The sequence below is a fragment of the Suricata suricatta genome, chromosome 1 (assembly GCF_006229205.1).
Source record: "Suricata suricatta isolate VVHF042 chromosome 1, meerkat_22Aug2017_6uvM2_HiC, whole genome shotgun sequence".
Lineage (NCBI taxonomy): Eukaryota > Metazoa > Chordata > Mammalia > Carnivora > Herpestidae > Suricata > Suricata suricatta.
The window spans coordinates 115,826,959-115,841,616 of NC_043700.1; the positions used below are offsets into that span (position 1 = coordinate 115,826,959).

The 14,658-nt window shown below is 36.7% G+C and overlaps 1 protein-coding gene across 3 annotated transcripts in view; it reads left to right on the top strand.

Annotated features, from left to right (window-relative positions):
• EIF4E (eukaryotic translation initiation factor 4E) overlaps positions 1–14,658 on the top strand; it is a 42,857-nt gene that overhangs the window by 12,106 nt on the left and 16,093 nt on the right. For all 3 annotated transcript variants that reach the window (XM_029942892.1, XM_029942889.1, XM_029942885.1), the window contains one exon: positions 11,958–12,064. In XM_029942892.1, coding sequence (XP_029798752.1) covers positions 11,958–12,064 — 107 coding nt within the window. The remainder of the gene's footprint in view (positions 1–11,957; positions 12,065–14,658) is intronic.

The window sequence follows — 14,658 nt, forward strand, 5'->3', positions numbered from 1 at the left end:
GCAGTCCAGACTTAGACTCAAATATATATTCTGTTGTAGTAAATTTAGAACATTTAAATCTGTGGGGGAGGGGTGTGGAAATAAAAACCATCTATAATTATAACAACTAGGTTTTCTTTGGTATTATTTTGGTTTATTTGTTTGTGGATTCTTTTCTCTCACTACATCTTTGTACCCCTTTCTTTTGTTCCTTTTTTAAAAAATATGTTTATTTACTTTTGAGAGAGCGTGTACATGGGAGGAGCAGAGAGGGGTAGCCAGTGGATTCCAAGTGGGCTCTGTGCTGACAGCAGCAACCCCGGTGCTGGGATTGAACCCACAAACTACGAGATGATGACCTGAGCTGAAGTTGGACACTCAACCGACTTAGCCACCCAGGAGCCCCTTTTCTTTTCTGTTTAAATAGAGTATTTTTTAGAGCAATTTTTAGGTGTACCACAAAATTGAGAAGAAGGTACAGAGAGTTCTGGTATAGATCTCCTGCTTCCATATGCACAGCCTCCCCCACTATCAACATCCCACTCCAGAAGAGCACATTTGTTACACCAGATGAACCTCCATTGACACATCATTGCCCCCTCAAGTCTTTAGTTTACATTTGGCTTCACTCTTGGTGTTATACAATCGTTGGGTTTAGAAAAATACATAAATGACATGCATTTATCATAGTATCACGCAGAAATAGTTTCACTGACTAAAATCCTCTGTTCTCTGCTTATTTAACCCTCCCTCTTAATCCCTGGCAGCCACTAATGTTTTTACTCCCTCCATAGTTTTTTTGCCTTTTCCATAATGTCCTATAGTTGGAATTGTATCTTTTCAGATTGACTTGTTTCACTTAGTAATATATATTTATGGCTCCTCCATGTTTTTTCACAGCTTGATAGCCCATTTCTTTTTGTGCAGAACAATATTGCATTGTCTGGATGTACCACAGTTTATTTAGGACTTCTTAAATTAAAAAGTGTGTCCCCTCCACCAAAAAAGTAAAGTGCTGCTTGTTTATACAGTTCTGTAATCTGCCTTTTCCCACACTTACATTAGCATTTTAAAGTAATTTCCTAAGCATCACTTTTAGTGCCTAATCATAAACATAATGTATCGATTACGTTTTGGTTGTATCTTTTGACTTATGTCATCTCTATTTTTTATTTGCTAACATAAAAATATATAAAACTGTTAACGTCCTGATACTTTCTTTGAAGAAATCTCTTAGAGGCATAATTGAAGAATCTAGCTCTTTTTCTATTTGAAAGGTTGATAGTTTATTAACAAGCTCAGTAAATGGAAGTATATAGCCTAGTCTATAAACCTGGGGACATTTGAAAACTGTGATTGTCCCTAGTTTTCTAATTTTTTTTTAAAGAAATATCTGTTGATTTGGGGGTGCCTGGGTGACTCGGTTGAGCATCCAACTTTGGCTCAGGTCATGATCTCATGGTTCGTGGTTCACGCGACCGTGTTGGGCTCTGTGCTGACAGCTCAGAGCCTGGAGCCTGCTTCTGATTCTGTGTGTCCCTCTCTCTCTGCTCCTCCCCTGTTCATGATCTGTCTATCAAAAGTAAATAAATGTTAAAAAAATATATATAAGTTGATTTCTTCTGGAAGATAATTTAAATATTTTAAGCATAAAGGGACAAGTCTAGCTTTCTTATTAAAATTAATAGTTTCCACCTGGGTGGCTCAGTCGGTTAGGCCTCCGACTCGGGCTCAGGTCAGATCTCATGTTCGTGGGTTCGAGCCCCGCATCAGGCTCTGTGCTGACAGCCAGCTCAGAGCCTGGAGCCTGCTTCTGGTTCTGTGTCTCCTTCTCTCTCTGCCCCTCCTCCTCTCATGCTCTGTCTCTCTCTGTATTAAAAATAAATAAAACGTTAAAAAAATTTAAAATTAATAGTTTTGAGGTGCCTTGTTGGCTCAGTTGGTAGAACATGCGAGTCTTGATCTCAGGGTTATGAGTTAGAGCCCCAAATTGGTGGTAGAGCTTACTTTAAAAAAAAAACTATAGTTACATCATAATTTTAATCTTTAGCTTTAAACATTACAGAATTTTTTAAAGTTTTTTTATTCATTTTGAACAACTGAGCCTCCCAGGCGCCCCTAACATAGAACTTCTAAAAAACATGTAGAATTTATAAAGAGTTCAGCTGCTTGTTTAACTGTGTCATGTAAAGATTGATTTTTTTAAGTTTATTTATGTATTGTTATTTCTTAATGCTTATTTATTTTTGAGGGTCGAGAGGGATAGAGATTCCAGGTGAGCTCTGTGCTGATAGCAGAGAGCCCGATATGAGGCTCAAACTCATGAACCATGAGATCATGACCTGAGCCAAAGTCAGATGCTCAGCTTACTGAGTCACCCAGGGCACCCCAAGGTTTATTTACTTATTTTGAGAGAGAGGAAATCCCAAGCAGGCTTTGTGCTGTCAGTGCAGAACCAAATGTGGGGCTTGAACCCAGGAACCATGAGATCATGACCCGAACCGAAACCAAGAGTTGTGCACTTAACCCGTGAGCCACCCAGGTGCCCCAAGATTGATTTTTTTAACTAACATTCCGTCAATTCATTACATTTTAGTTATAGTTTTAAAAACAATAAAGAGAAGAGGCAGTTAAATTCTTTAACATGTTTGCCTTTCAGATTGCAATTTTAAAGCATTAAAGAATAATTGAAATAGAAATTATTGCACTACTGGAACTAGTGTAATTTTGTGCAGTGAAAATGCTTATGCTAACATTATTTTAATGTTATTTGAAGTACTTTTTAATTTTGTGTAATGTTTAACTTCTATAAACTTCCTTAGTTGTAAAATATGCATCTCTGATAGCCCTTGGTATAGCTTGCTATTCAGAGATGTCCTTTTTTTTTTTTTTTTAGCTCTAGAGCAGCAAACTAAAGTTTAGCACTAGTCATTAATTTTAGTGAGGTAATTAGGTTATTGTTACTTAAATAGATTGAACACCTATTAAATTTTGCAGCACTTTAAGATGCGACAGTTTGTACAAACCATTACAGCTCTTCCCCTCTATACCTCTGCTTCCAGTATTTTTTGTTATGTAGACGTCATTTTACATCAGTTGAAAAGAATATTAGAATAAGTAATGTCTTTTGAATTGGAATTGGTATATGGGGGGGTCTCATCTCACAGTCCTTTACATGGAAAAAATTTCTCCATTTGAGCAGTGCTTTAAATTTAAAAGGTTTGTATTTTGCTAAATCTGCATATGTTGCTTTTCTACTTCAGCTTTTTATTTTAGAGCACAAAGGTCACTATTTTGATCCTTTATTATGACATGGAAGACAATCTGCGAAATCCACAGCCTCTATTTTTGTGATGAGTGATGCTGGATTAGCTGGTGTCACTTTAACAACCAAAACAATTGATTTAATTATTTGTGTTACTTTTCAGTGTTAACACCAAGTTTGTATACTTTACAAGGCATATAAAGTATGCCTTGAGAGAGTGGTAAAACCACTTGTTCTTGTGTATTAGTTAATTGATTATATTAATTTACTTATAGGAGGGTGGGGGGGAAATGTATTCTTTGTCAGAGACCTGGGAATCTAATGTTTGGAGACTAGAAGAAAGAGTAGAGTATCTTGTTGAAGTCTGTTTACATATCGTACTTGTAGGGAATGATTTTCTCCTTCCAGTTATTTGTATCCAAAAGAGAAGATTTTATTTATACATGCCTGTATTTCTGAGGTATTTGACCACCTACGCAGTTAGTATGCCATCTTGGATAATAATAGAAACTCACTGTAACTAATCATTGGCATCTACTTGCTGTTTTCCTCATGGCATTTTGTGTGTTGGGGGTGTGAGGCGCACCATTTATGCTTTTTTTTCTAGTTTATAGGCAGTGGCATGCATGCACTTGCAATGTAGTGAAGGTGTTGAGCCTGAGGCTGTGGCACAAATACAGTATGCTGCCTGGGGTATATATGGTACTTTGGTAACCATATATAATTTATTCTCCAACTCTGGGCACTTGAAAGTGAGCAAAGGTTCTAACATGCTGAAACAACAAACACGTAATACCAGGACATAGAGTATTCCTATCCATGAACTCTTGACAGTCCTGGATTCAATATAGAATACAGCTAGGCCATATTAACTTCCCTGCACTTAAATTTGAAGAGCAGGGAGGATAGTAGTTTCCCAGTATTGTGAAGATTAAATATATTGACTCAGTTTATATAAATATTGAAACAATGTATATAAAAACATGTAGCACATTATTTGATAGTAACAGCTTTGTAAATGTTACCTATCAAGTAAAAACTCAAAGAGTTTGGATGAAGTGTGAGGATGGGTGTTACCACTTTAAAAGTCATAGGACACCATCTTTATTTGCCTTTTCTCATTATTTCGTATCTTTAATATATGTAGTGCTTTCAGTTTACTGAAATACTGAGTAATTTGTAGAGATAATTGCAGTTTTCTTTGCCATAATAGCATTTACATTTCTGTTAAGGCTGCAACTGGACTTTTCTAATTCTACTAAAAAAAGGAAGGAAGGGAGACTATAAGGAAGTGGGTTATCAATAATACCATTATCTGTTATTTGCTGTTCTATAGAATTTGCCTGAAATTATACAACTGTGAATAGCAGAACTGGGATTCCAGTCTGGGTAGCCTGGCTCAAGAGTATGAGATCTGAACCAGTGCTTCTCATACTCTGGCAGAATGTGACTTTGTTTTTAATTTATTTTTAAACAATTTTAATGTAAATTTTTTGTAAATCATGGAAATAGGCTAAAGAAAAATGAAAAAAATGTACAAAAATGTAAGCCTGAATTTACTATTTATTAGTTTGAACAGGTACAAAAATACTGTCAGATTACCATGACGCATTCTAAGTGTTTACTTTCCATCTTATTTATTTATTTATTTAGAGAGCATGCACAGGCTCTTGCTGGTGGGGGTGGGAGGGGCAGAATGAAAGAAATTCCAAGCAGGTTCTACACTGTCAGCACAGAGCCCCATGCAGGCCTGGATCTCACACTGTGAGATCATGACTTGAGCTGAAACCAAGAGTCCTATGCATAACCAGCTGAGCCATCCGGGCACCCCTGCTTTCTATTTCTATGCCTAACCTCATTGTAGAGTATAACCAGCAGAAGTCTGTGGACCACATTTAGAATTACTGTTTTAAACCCTAACTTATTAGTGCCAGGGGAACTATCAATTTTTGCTTACTTCAAATTAAGGTTTAGGGGATGCCCCAAAGGTGTGGGGGGCGGGGAGACTCTGAAGGTTCTTAGTAGTACTATTTGTTCAACGAAGTAATGGAGGACTCTAATTGGGTGTTTTGAGGGGAAGGCTCATTGTTATTTCTAGGAGAGATAGTTTGTGTGTTTGGGTTGAGAGTTACTAACAAATCTTGAATGTTCATAACCATGGGAAAGCACACCATGGTTTTGGAATTAAAGCAGTGTAGATTTGAACATGGCTAGAAGGAAGAACCTCAACTTTGGTCAGATTAGAGAAATAATACCATATCTGGGAAGTATCTAGCTTTTTAATATTAGGATTGACCCACAAAGTTAATACTGTGTTTGATACATGTGCTGGTTTTTGCAGAATGCTACTATATTCTGAGATGTTTTAGCAACATTCAAAAGCTGCTGGAGATTCTTTGCAGCTAATTGTTAGATTTGTCCCACCCTTGCTCTACTTTTTATTTTCAATTTCCTTCTCTTGCTATGATAGCTATTGAGCCCTGGCACCACTAAATTATAAGACAGCATTTTTATTTGAATCTCATTAACTCAGCAAATCCAAAACGTGGTTTAATAGTTTGTACTTAAACCAGTTGTCTTTTCTATTCCCTTATTTGTCATCAGTATTTAATCATTTTGATCTGTCAGTGAATGGCTTCCATTGCTCACAAGATGAAAGGCTCACTTTCAGCCTGACCTTTGAGGCCTTTCACAATCTCCCTCAGCCCACTGTTCTAGTCTCCTTTGGTTTCATGTGCTCTCTCTTTTAAGTCTTATTAGTTTCTTACCAGTCTTTTAGTTAAGCACAGCACTATCTCATGGCTTTGTGCTCTCCATTCTAACTACCTAAAATGTGTTAAACGATAGTTTTTCAAGTAGTTTGTCTTCTAAGTTAAAGTGTATTTGATTACTTTGACCAAAATTAACAACACAGGAAACAACAGGTGTTGGCGAGGATGTGGAGTAGGGGGAACCATCTTACACTGCTGGTGGGAGTACAAACTGGTGCAGCCACTCTGGAAAACAGTGTGGAAGTTCCTCACAAAGTTAAGAATAAAACTACCCTTCCATCCGGCAGTTGCACTACTAGATATTTACCCAAAGGATACAAAATACTAATTTGAAGGGATACGTTCACCCCGTTGTTACTAGCAGCAATATCAAAAATAGCCGAATTATGGAAACAGACATGTGTCCCTTGGTGAATGGATAAAGATGTGTGTGTTGTATATATTATATACACTGGATTATTAGCCTTAAAAATGAAAGAAATCTTGCCATTTGCAGAGGCACGGATGGAGCTAGAGAGTAGTATTATGAGTTAAGTCAGAGAAAAGCAAATATGATTTCACTCTTGTGGAATTTAAGAAACAAACAGGGGTTTAAAACAAGAGGGAAACCAAGAAACAGGCTCTAAACTATAGAGAACTAACTGATGGTTACTGGAGGGGAAGTTGGTGGAGGGATGGGTTACATAGATGAAGGGTTTCAGGAGAGCACTTCTGTGTGATGATCACCGCGTGTTGTATGTAAGTGTTGAATCACTGAATTCTACACCTGAAACTAGTACTGTCCTGTATGTTAAATGCAATTTAAATAAAAACTTGAAAAGAATGTATCTGATTACTTTGAGAGTAGCTATAATCTGTTAAATTAGCCTTTTGTGTTTTTGCATAATTTTAAAATTTAGAAATACTGGTAAAACATGGGTATTTAAGATGTAATTTCCAATGAAATTTGATTACAGAGACCACCAAGCTGAGAAAATAGGTATAGGAATATTGGGGAGCTTTTGCAGTAAAGAATTTTATTTTTAAATTGAATGTAAATTTAAAACTGTTTTATTGTCTGATCAATATATGAAGCAACAATAAAAATGGCAAGTTATAAAATATGTTTTTCAGTTTTTCTACAATCATATAATAATCTTGTTTCCTTGCTGATTTGATGATCTTACACATTTAAAAACAGCTGATTGAATCAGCTGCTAAACATACCATGAAAACACCTGCTATGGAATTTTCAGGGGGAATTTTGTGAAGTTGCTATTAACAAATATCACATAGCTCTCCTGTACCTATTTCATGGTAATCCTAAGTCTCAGAAACCTTGGTAGGTAATAGCTTTACAAATAGTTTTAAGAGGAGATAAAATTTTAAGATAATTTTATTTTCAAATTCATTTCATATTAGAAGTACTTAGCAAATTAGGACAGATAATGGATAATTTGGAGATTTGGTACAGGTTTATGCTTAATGGAGGCGTGGAACTGTAAGAGGTTTTTTTGTTGTTTGTTTTGTTTCAGTTCCTTAGAAAAATAAATTGTATTTCTTTGTCCTGGTTTGGCATATGCTTGTAGTTAAAAATCACTTTTTGATCAAACTATTTAATCTAATATGGCCATCATTCTGGACATCGTTTCTCATTGTATAAGTTGCCATAGATTCAAAAGTTTGTATAGGAATTGGATTTTCCCTGTAGAATGGACTACTACCACTGAATTAGACTGAAAGTTTTAAATAACCTGCATTGATACTATTTTTTTTGTTTTATCTAAGTTAAAAATAAGTGTCTTACAAGTTTAAAGAAATTAACAGGAAATGATTTTCTATTGAGGCATGCCTCCACAGTCTCAAACATGTCTTTTTTTTTTCTTTGCAATAATTTACACCGTAAGAAACTTAGCGGGTGACCGATAGTAAGCTTTTTGGTTTAAACTTCTGCTGATGAAGAATGGATTGGTGAGGGGCTCCTGGATGGCTCAGTCAGTTAAGCCTCTAACTCTTGAATTTGGTTCAGGTCATGATCCCACAGTTTGTGAGATTGAGCACTGTGTCTGGCTGTGCCCTGGCAGCCTGGAGCCTGCTGGGATTCTCTCTTCCCTGCCTGTGCATGGGCGCATGTGCTCTCTCACCCTCTCAGCCCCTCCCCTGCTTGTGCGTGCATGCTCTGTCTCCAATAAACATTAAAAAAAAAAAAAAAGAAAAAGAATGGACTGGTAAGAAAAGTAGATGATCATAACAAAAATGACCTAAACGAGAAAATGTATGCCAAGAAAATATGCCATTTTTCTTTGAAAATATGACCTATATACAGTTTCTAATGTTAATGTTTTCATAACATTATGAAGTGGTTTCTAAGTCTTAATTAGATTTGGTTTGTGCCAGATGAGTATTTTCATAGGGTATTTGAGTATTTTGCATTGTCTTGAAAATAATTGGCTATTAAATCCATTTTTGCTCTATTAAGAGAGTTTGAGAATTCTCAAGTTAAAAATTTAAACAGAAGACTATTAAACTGCACAAAGTAACTTAAAGGCTAAATAAAAGAAACATCAGTGCTGTTTACATTATAAGAAAGGTTTTAACTACTGAAAAGATGCAGGTCTATGGTTAATACTTTTAACACCTAGCATATTTCTATATTCAAAGTGAATACTGAAAGATTTTAAATTATACTTATTCATATATCCATAGACACATTTATTTAAAGTTGAGTATTTTTATCTTGGTTATAAGAAAAATGTAAAATTATATATTCTTAGTATAAAGATTAAGACACCAATTAAGATAGGACTTTTAAATTTCAAAGGAAACTTTTTTTTAATTCTAGGAACTGAATATACTTTTTTATGAGTTATTAACTGCTTTCAGTTCTTATGTGTCCAGAGACTTTTTATACAGTCTGAGTCTTTCATCATTCTCCTAATTGTGAAAAGAGTCAAGTAACCAAAAAGAAAGGAAGACACTGAGTTAGCAGGTGACATTTTGGATCTCATGAAACTTGTAATTACTCATACTATAATCATTCATTGTTTTTTTTTTTTGTGCTGCTGACATAAACTGTTTACATAAAATGTTGTGGAAGTATGGTTTGTATTGAGGATTTGGAGCTTATGAGTAAATTTTACTTGTCTTTTAGATAAATAAGAGAATATACTGAACTTTGGAGGAAGCATATACTGCATACCCAACCGCCCAAATCCATGTATACCCGGTCCTTCCCCAGGACCAGTCACTACTTTATACTCCATAAGACATCACCATTATTGTTCCTTTAAACTGTTCATAGTCTTTTACATATTTACCCACTGATTAACCTTTTGTGGTGCTTTTTATTCTATATTTGCATTTTCACGTTCCTGTCGGTATCTTATTTTTCCTCTAGCCTGAAGACTTTTTCTTTGGTGTTCTCCTTATTTGGACCTGTGTGTATGTGTGTGGGATGGTGGTGGGGTAGGGTGGGTTGTGAAGAACATTTTTCCTAGGCATTGAATTCTAGGTTGACAGTTTTTCTTTCAGCATGGAGATACTCTGTTGTCTTATGGCTTCCTTAGTTTCTGTTGGGAAGTTAGGGGTGTGTATGTGTGTGTGTTTCCTTCCTGACTACTTTTATTTTCATTTTTTTATTCTTAAAAAATTTTTTTTAGTATTTATTTTTGAGAGAGAGAGGAGGAGCATGAGCAGGGGAGGGGCAGAGAGAGAAGGAGACACAGAATTTGAAGCAGGCTCTAGGCTCTGAGCTGTCAGCACAGAGCCTAACTCAGGGCTCTTGATATCAGCGAACTCTGAGATATAATGACCTGAGCTGAAGTCAGGTGCTTAACCGACTGAGCCCCATGGGCCCCACTTCCTAATTGCTTTTAATATGGCCTCTTTATTTTTAGTTTTTAGTAGTTTGAATCTGGTGTGCCCAGGTATAGTTTTGTTTGTGTTTTAGTGCTTGGAATTCCTTGAGGTTTTTGAAATCTATGACTTGAGTTTCAGATGAGATTTGGTATATTTTGGTCATTATTTCTGTATTGCTTCTGTCCCATTTTATCATTTTGTCCTTGAACTTACTTCTTCCACAATGTTTTTTTTTTCATCAAATTTTTATTTAAATTCTAGTTAACATAAAGTGCAATACTGGTTTCAGCAGCAGTCTTCAGGGATTCATCACTTACATACAATACCCAGTGCTCATCATAACAAATGCCCTCCTTAATGTTCATCCCCCCCCATCTAGCCCATCTTCTGTCTACCTCCTTCCATTAACTGTCAGCTTGTTCTCTATTGTCAAGAGTCTCTTATGGTTTGTTTTCATCTCTTTTTTCTCTTTCCTCCCATATGTTTACCTGTTTTGTTTCTTAAATGTCACATATGAATGAAATCATATGGTGTTTGTCTTTCTCTGACTTATTTTTCTTAGTATAATACATTCAAGCTCCATCCACGTTGTTGCAAATGGCAAGATTTCATTCTTTTTTTTTTTTTACAGCCAAGTAATATTCCATAGTGTGTGTGTGTCTGTGTGTCTGTAAGTCTGATTTCATCAGGATTCTGAGGATTTCACCCACCCACTCTGACTTGGTCTGAACCCAGTCTTCCTTATGTCATTCAGCTTCTGAAGTCTTGGCTCAGCTGTCCCTTTACTCTGAACAACATAGTTTAGGAACTAGCCAAGTTCCTTTGAGGGATTTTTAAGTAGATTTTTGAGGTTCACACCTCTACAGCCCATTTTTCTCTAGTACTTTGTCCCCCAGAGCCCACCTGTCTTGTTAGTCCCTAATTGTTCCTTTTTATTCATGGAGACAGCCCGTTTGGAAACTGTCATTAATTTTGAGCTAGTGGGATAAGGAATGGCGCTTCGTAATTATATGAAGATGTAAATTGACTGATGAAAAAATGCTGGTAGAAAATGGTGGTTTTAAAGCATTGACTATGTAAATTTTAGGGTCTTAACTGCTTTGTACACATTTAAATTTATTACTTAAGTAATCAAGCCAATAAATTCCTATTGAGTATAGCACTTTGCTCATTGGCATTACAGTTGTGAGAAAATCAAGACCTAGCCCCTGCTGTGAGTGACTTCTTCGGCTAGTAGAAATTAATTCCTGGACATGTCATGTTATTAAGAGAAATGTGTTTTGTAAGTTGACCTACCTGCTAGGAGAACTTTTAGATCCTACATAACTGATTTACATAATCTTGTTAATGTGAACATAATATCTCAAGTGTTTTGCTGGTTTAAATTTGACTCCTAGACTTGTTGTGGTGCTCTTTTTGGACAAAATCATCTTTTCTTTTAGCTTCTGGTGCCTTTCCTTGGCATTCTGTTTTGTTGACCGTATTTATAATAAGGCAAAGAGCTACATGAGCACTGTGGAGAACACAGATCATCCACAAGCACCTTTTTTCCCTGACATTTTTAGATGACAGTGTTAATTATGGTTAGCCAAGAAGGTTTAGGTGTCGAGATTCTTTTGCCTATGGCCAGTTGAAAATGACAGAAATTATAGAACTTTTGGGTTGCCATATGTTATAGCAATATGACATGGAGGGACCTGTATAGCATTGGCTTGATCACTTTATAAAGTTATTATACTCTCCAACTTTATTCCCCCACCCTCCAAACCATATAGTACTTTAATAGTATGTTAAGAAAGACAGCTGATTTCCTGAGCTTTGTTGCATGGCATCTAGCAATCTTTCTGATAGTAAAGTGTGTAACTGAAAGATAACTGTATAATATTGTTACTGTATTTTTTAAACTTGAGAAACCCTTTGCTCTTAATGAAGAGATGGCTAGAATGGGAGAGTCTGGTGCTTTTCTAGAGCTTGGGCAGTGGTCTATTTTATAAATTGCTTCTGCTGTAATTCTTTCTCCTTAGAAAAAGAATATTGGCAATATTAGTTCAAGTTGATTTAGAAATTGTTAAGAAATTTAAAAGTGTTTTATTATTTTCCATTAGGAAACCACCCCTACTCCTAATCCCCCGCCTTCAGAAGAAGAGAAAACAGAATCTAATCAGGAGGTTGCTAACCCAGAACACTATATTAAACATCCTTTACAGAACAGGTAAGCCTTCTGACATACAGGCTTTCTGACTTAGGCAGTAAGGTAAATGGTGAACTAGGACAGCTTTGGAGGGAATGACTGGGTGAAACTAGTTTTAAATATATTAGGTTGAGGATTTCATTTTCATTTGGATAGTCTTTTTCTGGTAAGCAGTTTTATGAGAGTCTTGAGCTCAGAAAGAACTGGTTGAGACATTGGGTTTGAAGTTCATCAGTAATTGGTGGTGAGTGAAACTCGTAGTATATTAATTTTCTTTAAAGTGAACTTGACTCAAGTCAGAGGCTTGGGATACCAGCCTATGAGGGATTTTTTGGAGGGAGAATGCTTTTGAAGGGTTTAGATGTATAAACTGTATAAACTAGGATAGAGAAGCAAAGAAAATGGTTTAAGAACAGGTAGGTGGTCAATAGCATATGTGCCACAAAAAGGTCAGATACCCATTGGATTCAGCAATAAGCATCTCAGAATGGCCATTGGATTGAATGGTAAAGTCTTTGCTAATTAATGTAGGAGAAAATTTCGTAGAATGTAGGGGATGTGGAGTTTGGAGAGGTGTGGGGTGGGTGTGTGTGTGTGTGTGTGTGTGTGTGTGTGTGTGTTGTTTTGAGCTAATGTAGGAGAAAATTTAGTAGAATGTAGGGGATGTGGAGTTTGGAGAGAGAGAGAGAGAGAGAGAGTGTGTGTGTGTTTGGAGAGGGGGTGTGTGTGGGGGGGTGTCGTTTTGAGTTCAGTGTGGAGCTTGAACTCACAACACGAGATCAAGACCTGAGCTGAGGTCAAGAATCAAACACTTAACTGACTGAGCTACTCAGGTGCCCGTTGGTTTGTATTTAAGCCAAGTTAGAAGAAGCAAAGAGGAGAGGTTAAGATGAGTTAAGTTTTGGGACACCTGACTGGCTCAGTTGGTGGATCATGTGACTCTTGATTTCAGGGGTTGTGAGTTCAAGCCCCATGTTGGGTGTGGGGCCTACATTAAAAAAAAAAGAATTGAGTTTCACAGTTAGAGTTGACTATAGCTCTTTATATAGTTTTCTCAACACTACCCCACCCCTTCCAAATATGTTTGTATTTTTATGGTTCATATGATGAAAATTAAAATGAATGTACTAAGAGCTGATGGTGAGAAGAAAAAGGTAGTGCAGAAACATTGTAAGGATCTGGAGGAAAGTAAATTGGAATTACTTTCTGAGGATATTTAAGTATTCAAGTTCCTTTCATTCCTCTCCCCCAAGGGGGTATAGCTCAGTGGTAGAGCATTTGACTACATTCCTCTACCCCAAGACTTTTTAAAATTTTTTTTTTTACTGTAGCTACTTTAAAGATCCTATAAGCCTATGTTTCACAGCATACTTTGTTTTATTGAATTTTGCAGATACTGGTTTGTGGCAACCCCACATTGGTGCCATTTTTCCAATATCATTTGCTTATTTTGTGTCTCTCTGTCACATTTTGGCAATTCTCACAAAATCTCAAACTTTTTCATTATGTTTGTTATGATGATCTGTAATCAGTGATCTTTGATGTTATTATTATAATTGTTTTGGACTCCATGAACTGTGCCCATAAAGATGATAAACTTAATAAATGTTGTGTGTGTTCTGATTGCTTTCCTGACCAGTTGTTACCCCATCTCTCTTCCTTCCAAGATAGGCCAAAAACTAAACCTCTCACTAAACAGCCAAATTGTGAATGCAAAGGAAAAGTTCTTGAAGGAAATTAAAAGTGCTACACCAGTCAGCACATGAATGATAAAGTAAACCAGATTTACTGCTGAAGTGGAGAAAGTTTGAGTGATCTGGATAGATCAAACCAACTTTAACATTCTCTTAAGCCAAAACCTAATCCAGAGCAAGGGCCTAATTCTCTTCCAATTCTGTGATGGCTGAAAAAGATGAAGCTGTAGAAGAAAAGTTTAAAGCTAACACAGGTTTGATTAACGAGGTTTAAGGAAAGAAACCATCAAAGTCAGATGCTTAACCAAGTGAGCCACTCAGGTGCCCCTGGAAGGGATTCACCATTTTTTCTTTTAAACATGTATTTATTTTTGGGAGACAGAGAGACAGAGCGTGAGCAGGGGAGGGCAGGGAGAGAGGGAGACACAGAATCCGAAGCAGGCTTCAGTCTGAGCTGTCAGCCCAGAACCCAATGCGGGGGTTTGCAGGGCTCAAACCCATTAACTGTGAGATCATGACCTGAGCCAGAGTCGGCTGCTTAACTGACTGAACCACCCATACACCCCAGGGAGTCACCATTCTAAGAGTATTGTGATTCATGGGTAGAGGTCAAAATGTCAACATGAACAGGCATTTGGAAGAAGTTGATTCCAGCCCTCCTGGATGACTTTGAGGGGTTCAAGTCTTCAGTGGAAGAAGTAACTACAAATGTGGTAGAACTAGCAAGAGAACTAGAATTAGAATTGGAGGTTGAAAGTGTGACTGAATTGCTATAAATCTAATCATAAAGTTGGATGGGTGATGAGTTACTTGTGATGGATGAGCAAAGAAAATGGCGTCTTGAGATGGTACCTACTCCCGGTGAAGATGCTGTGCGGATTTTTGAAATGACAACAAAAGATTTAGAATATTACATAAACT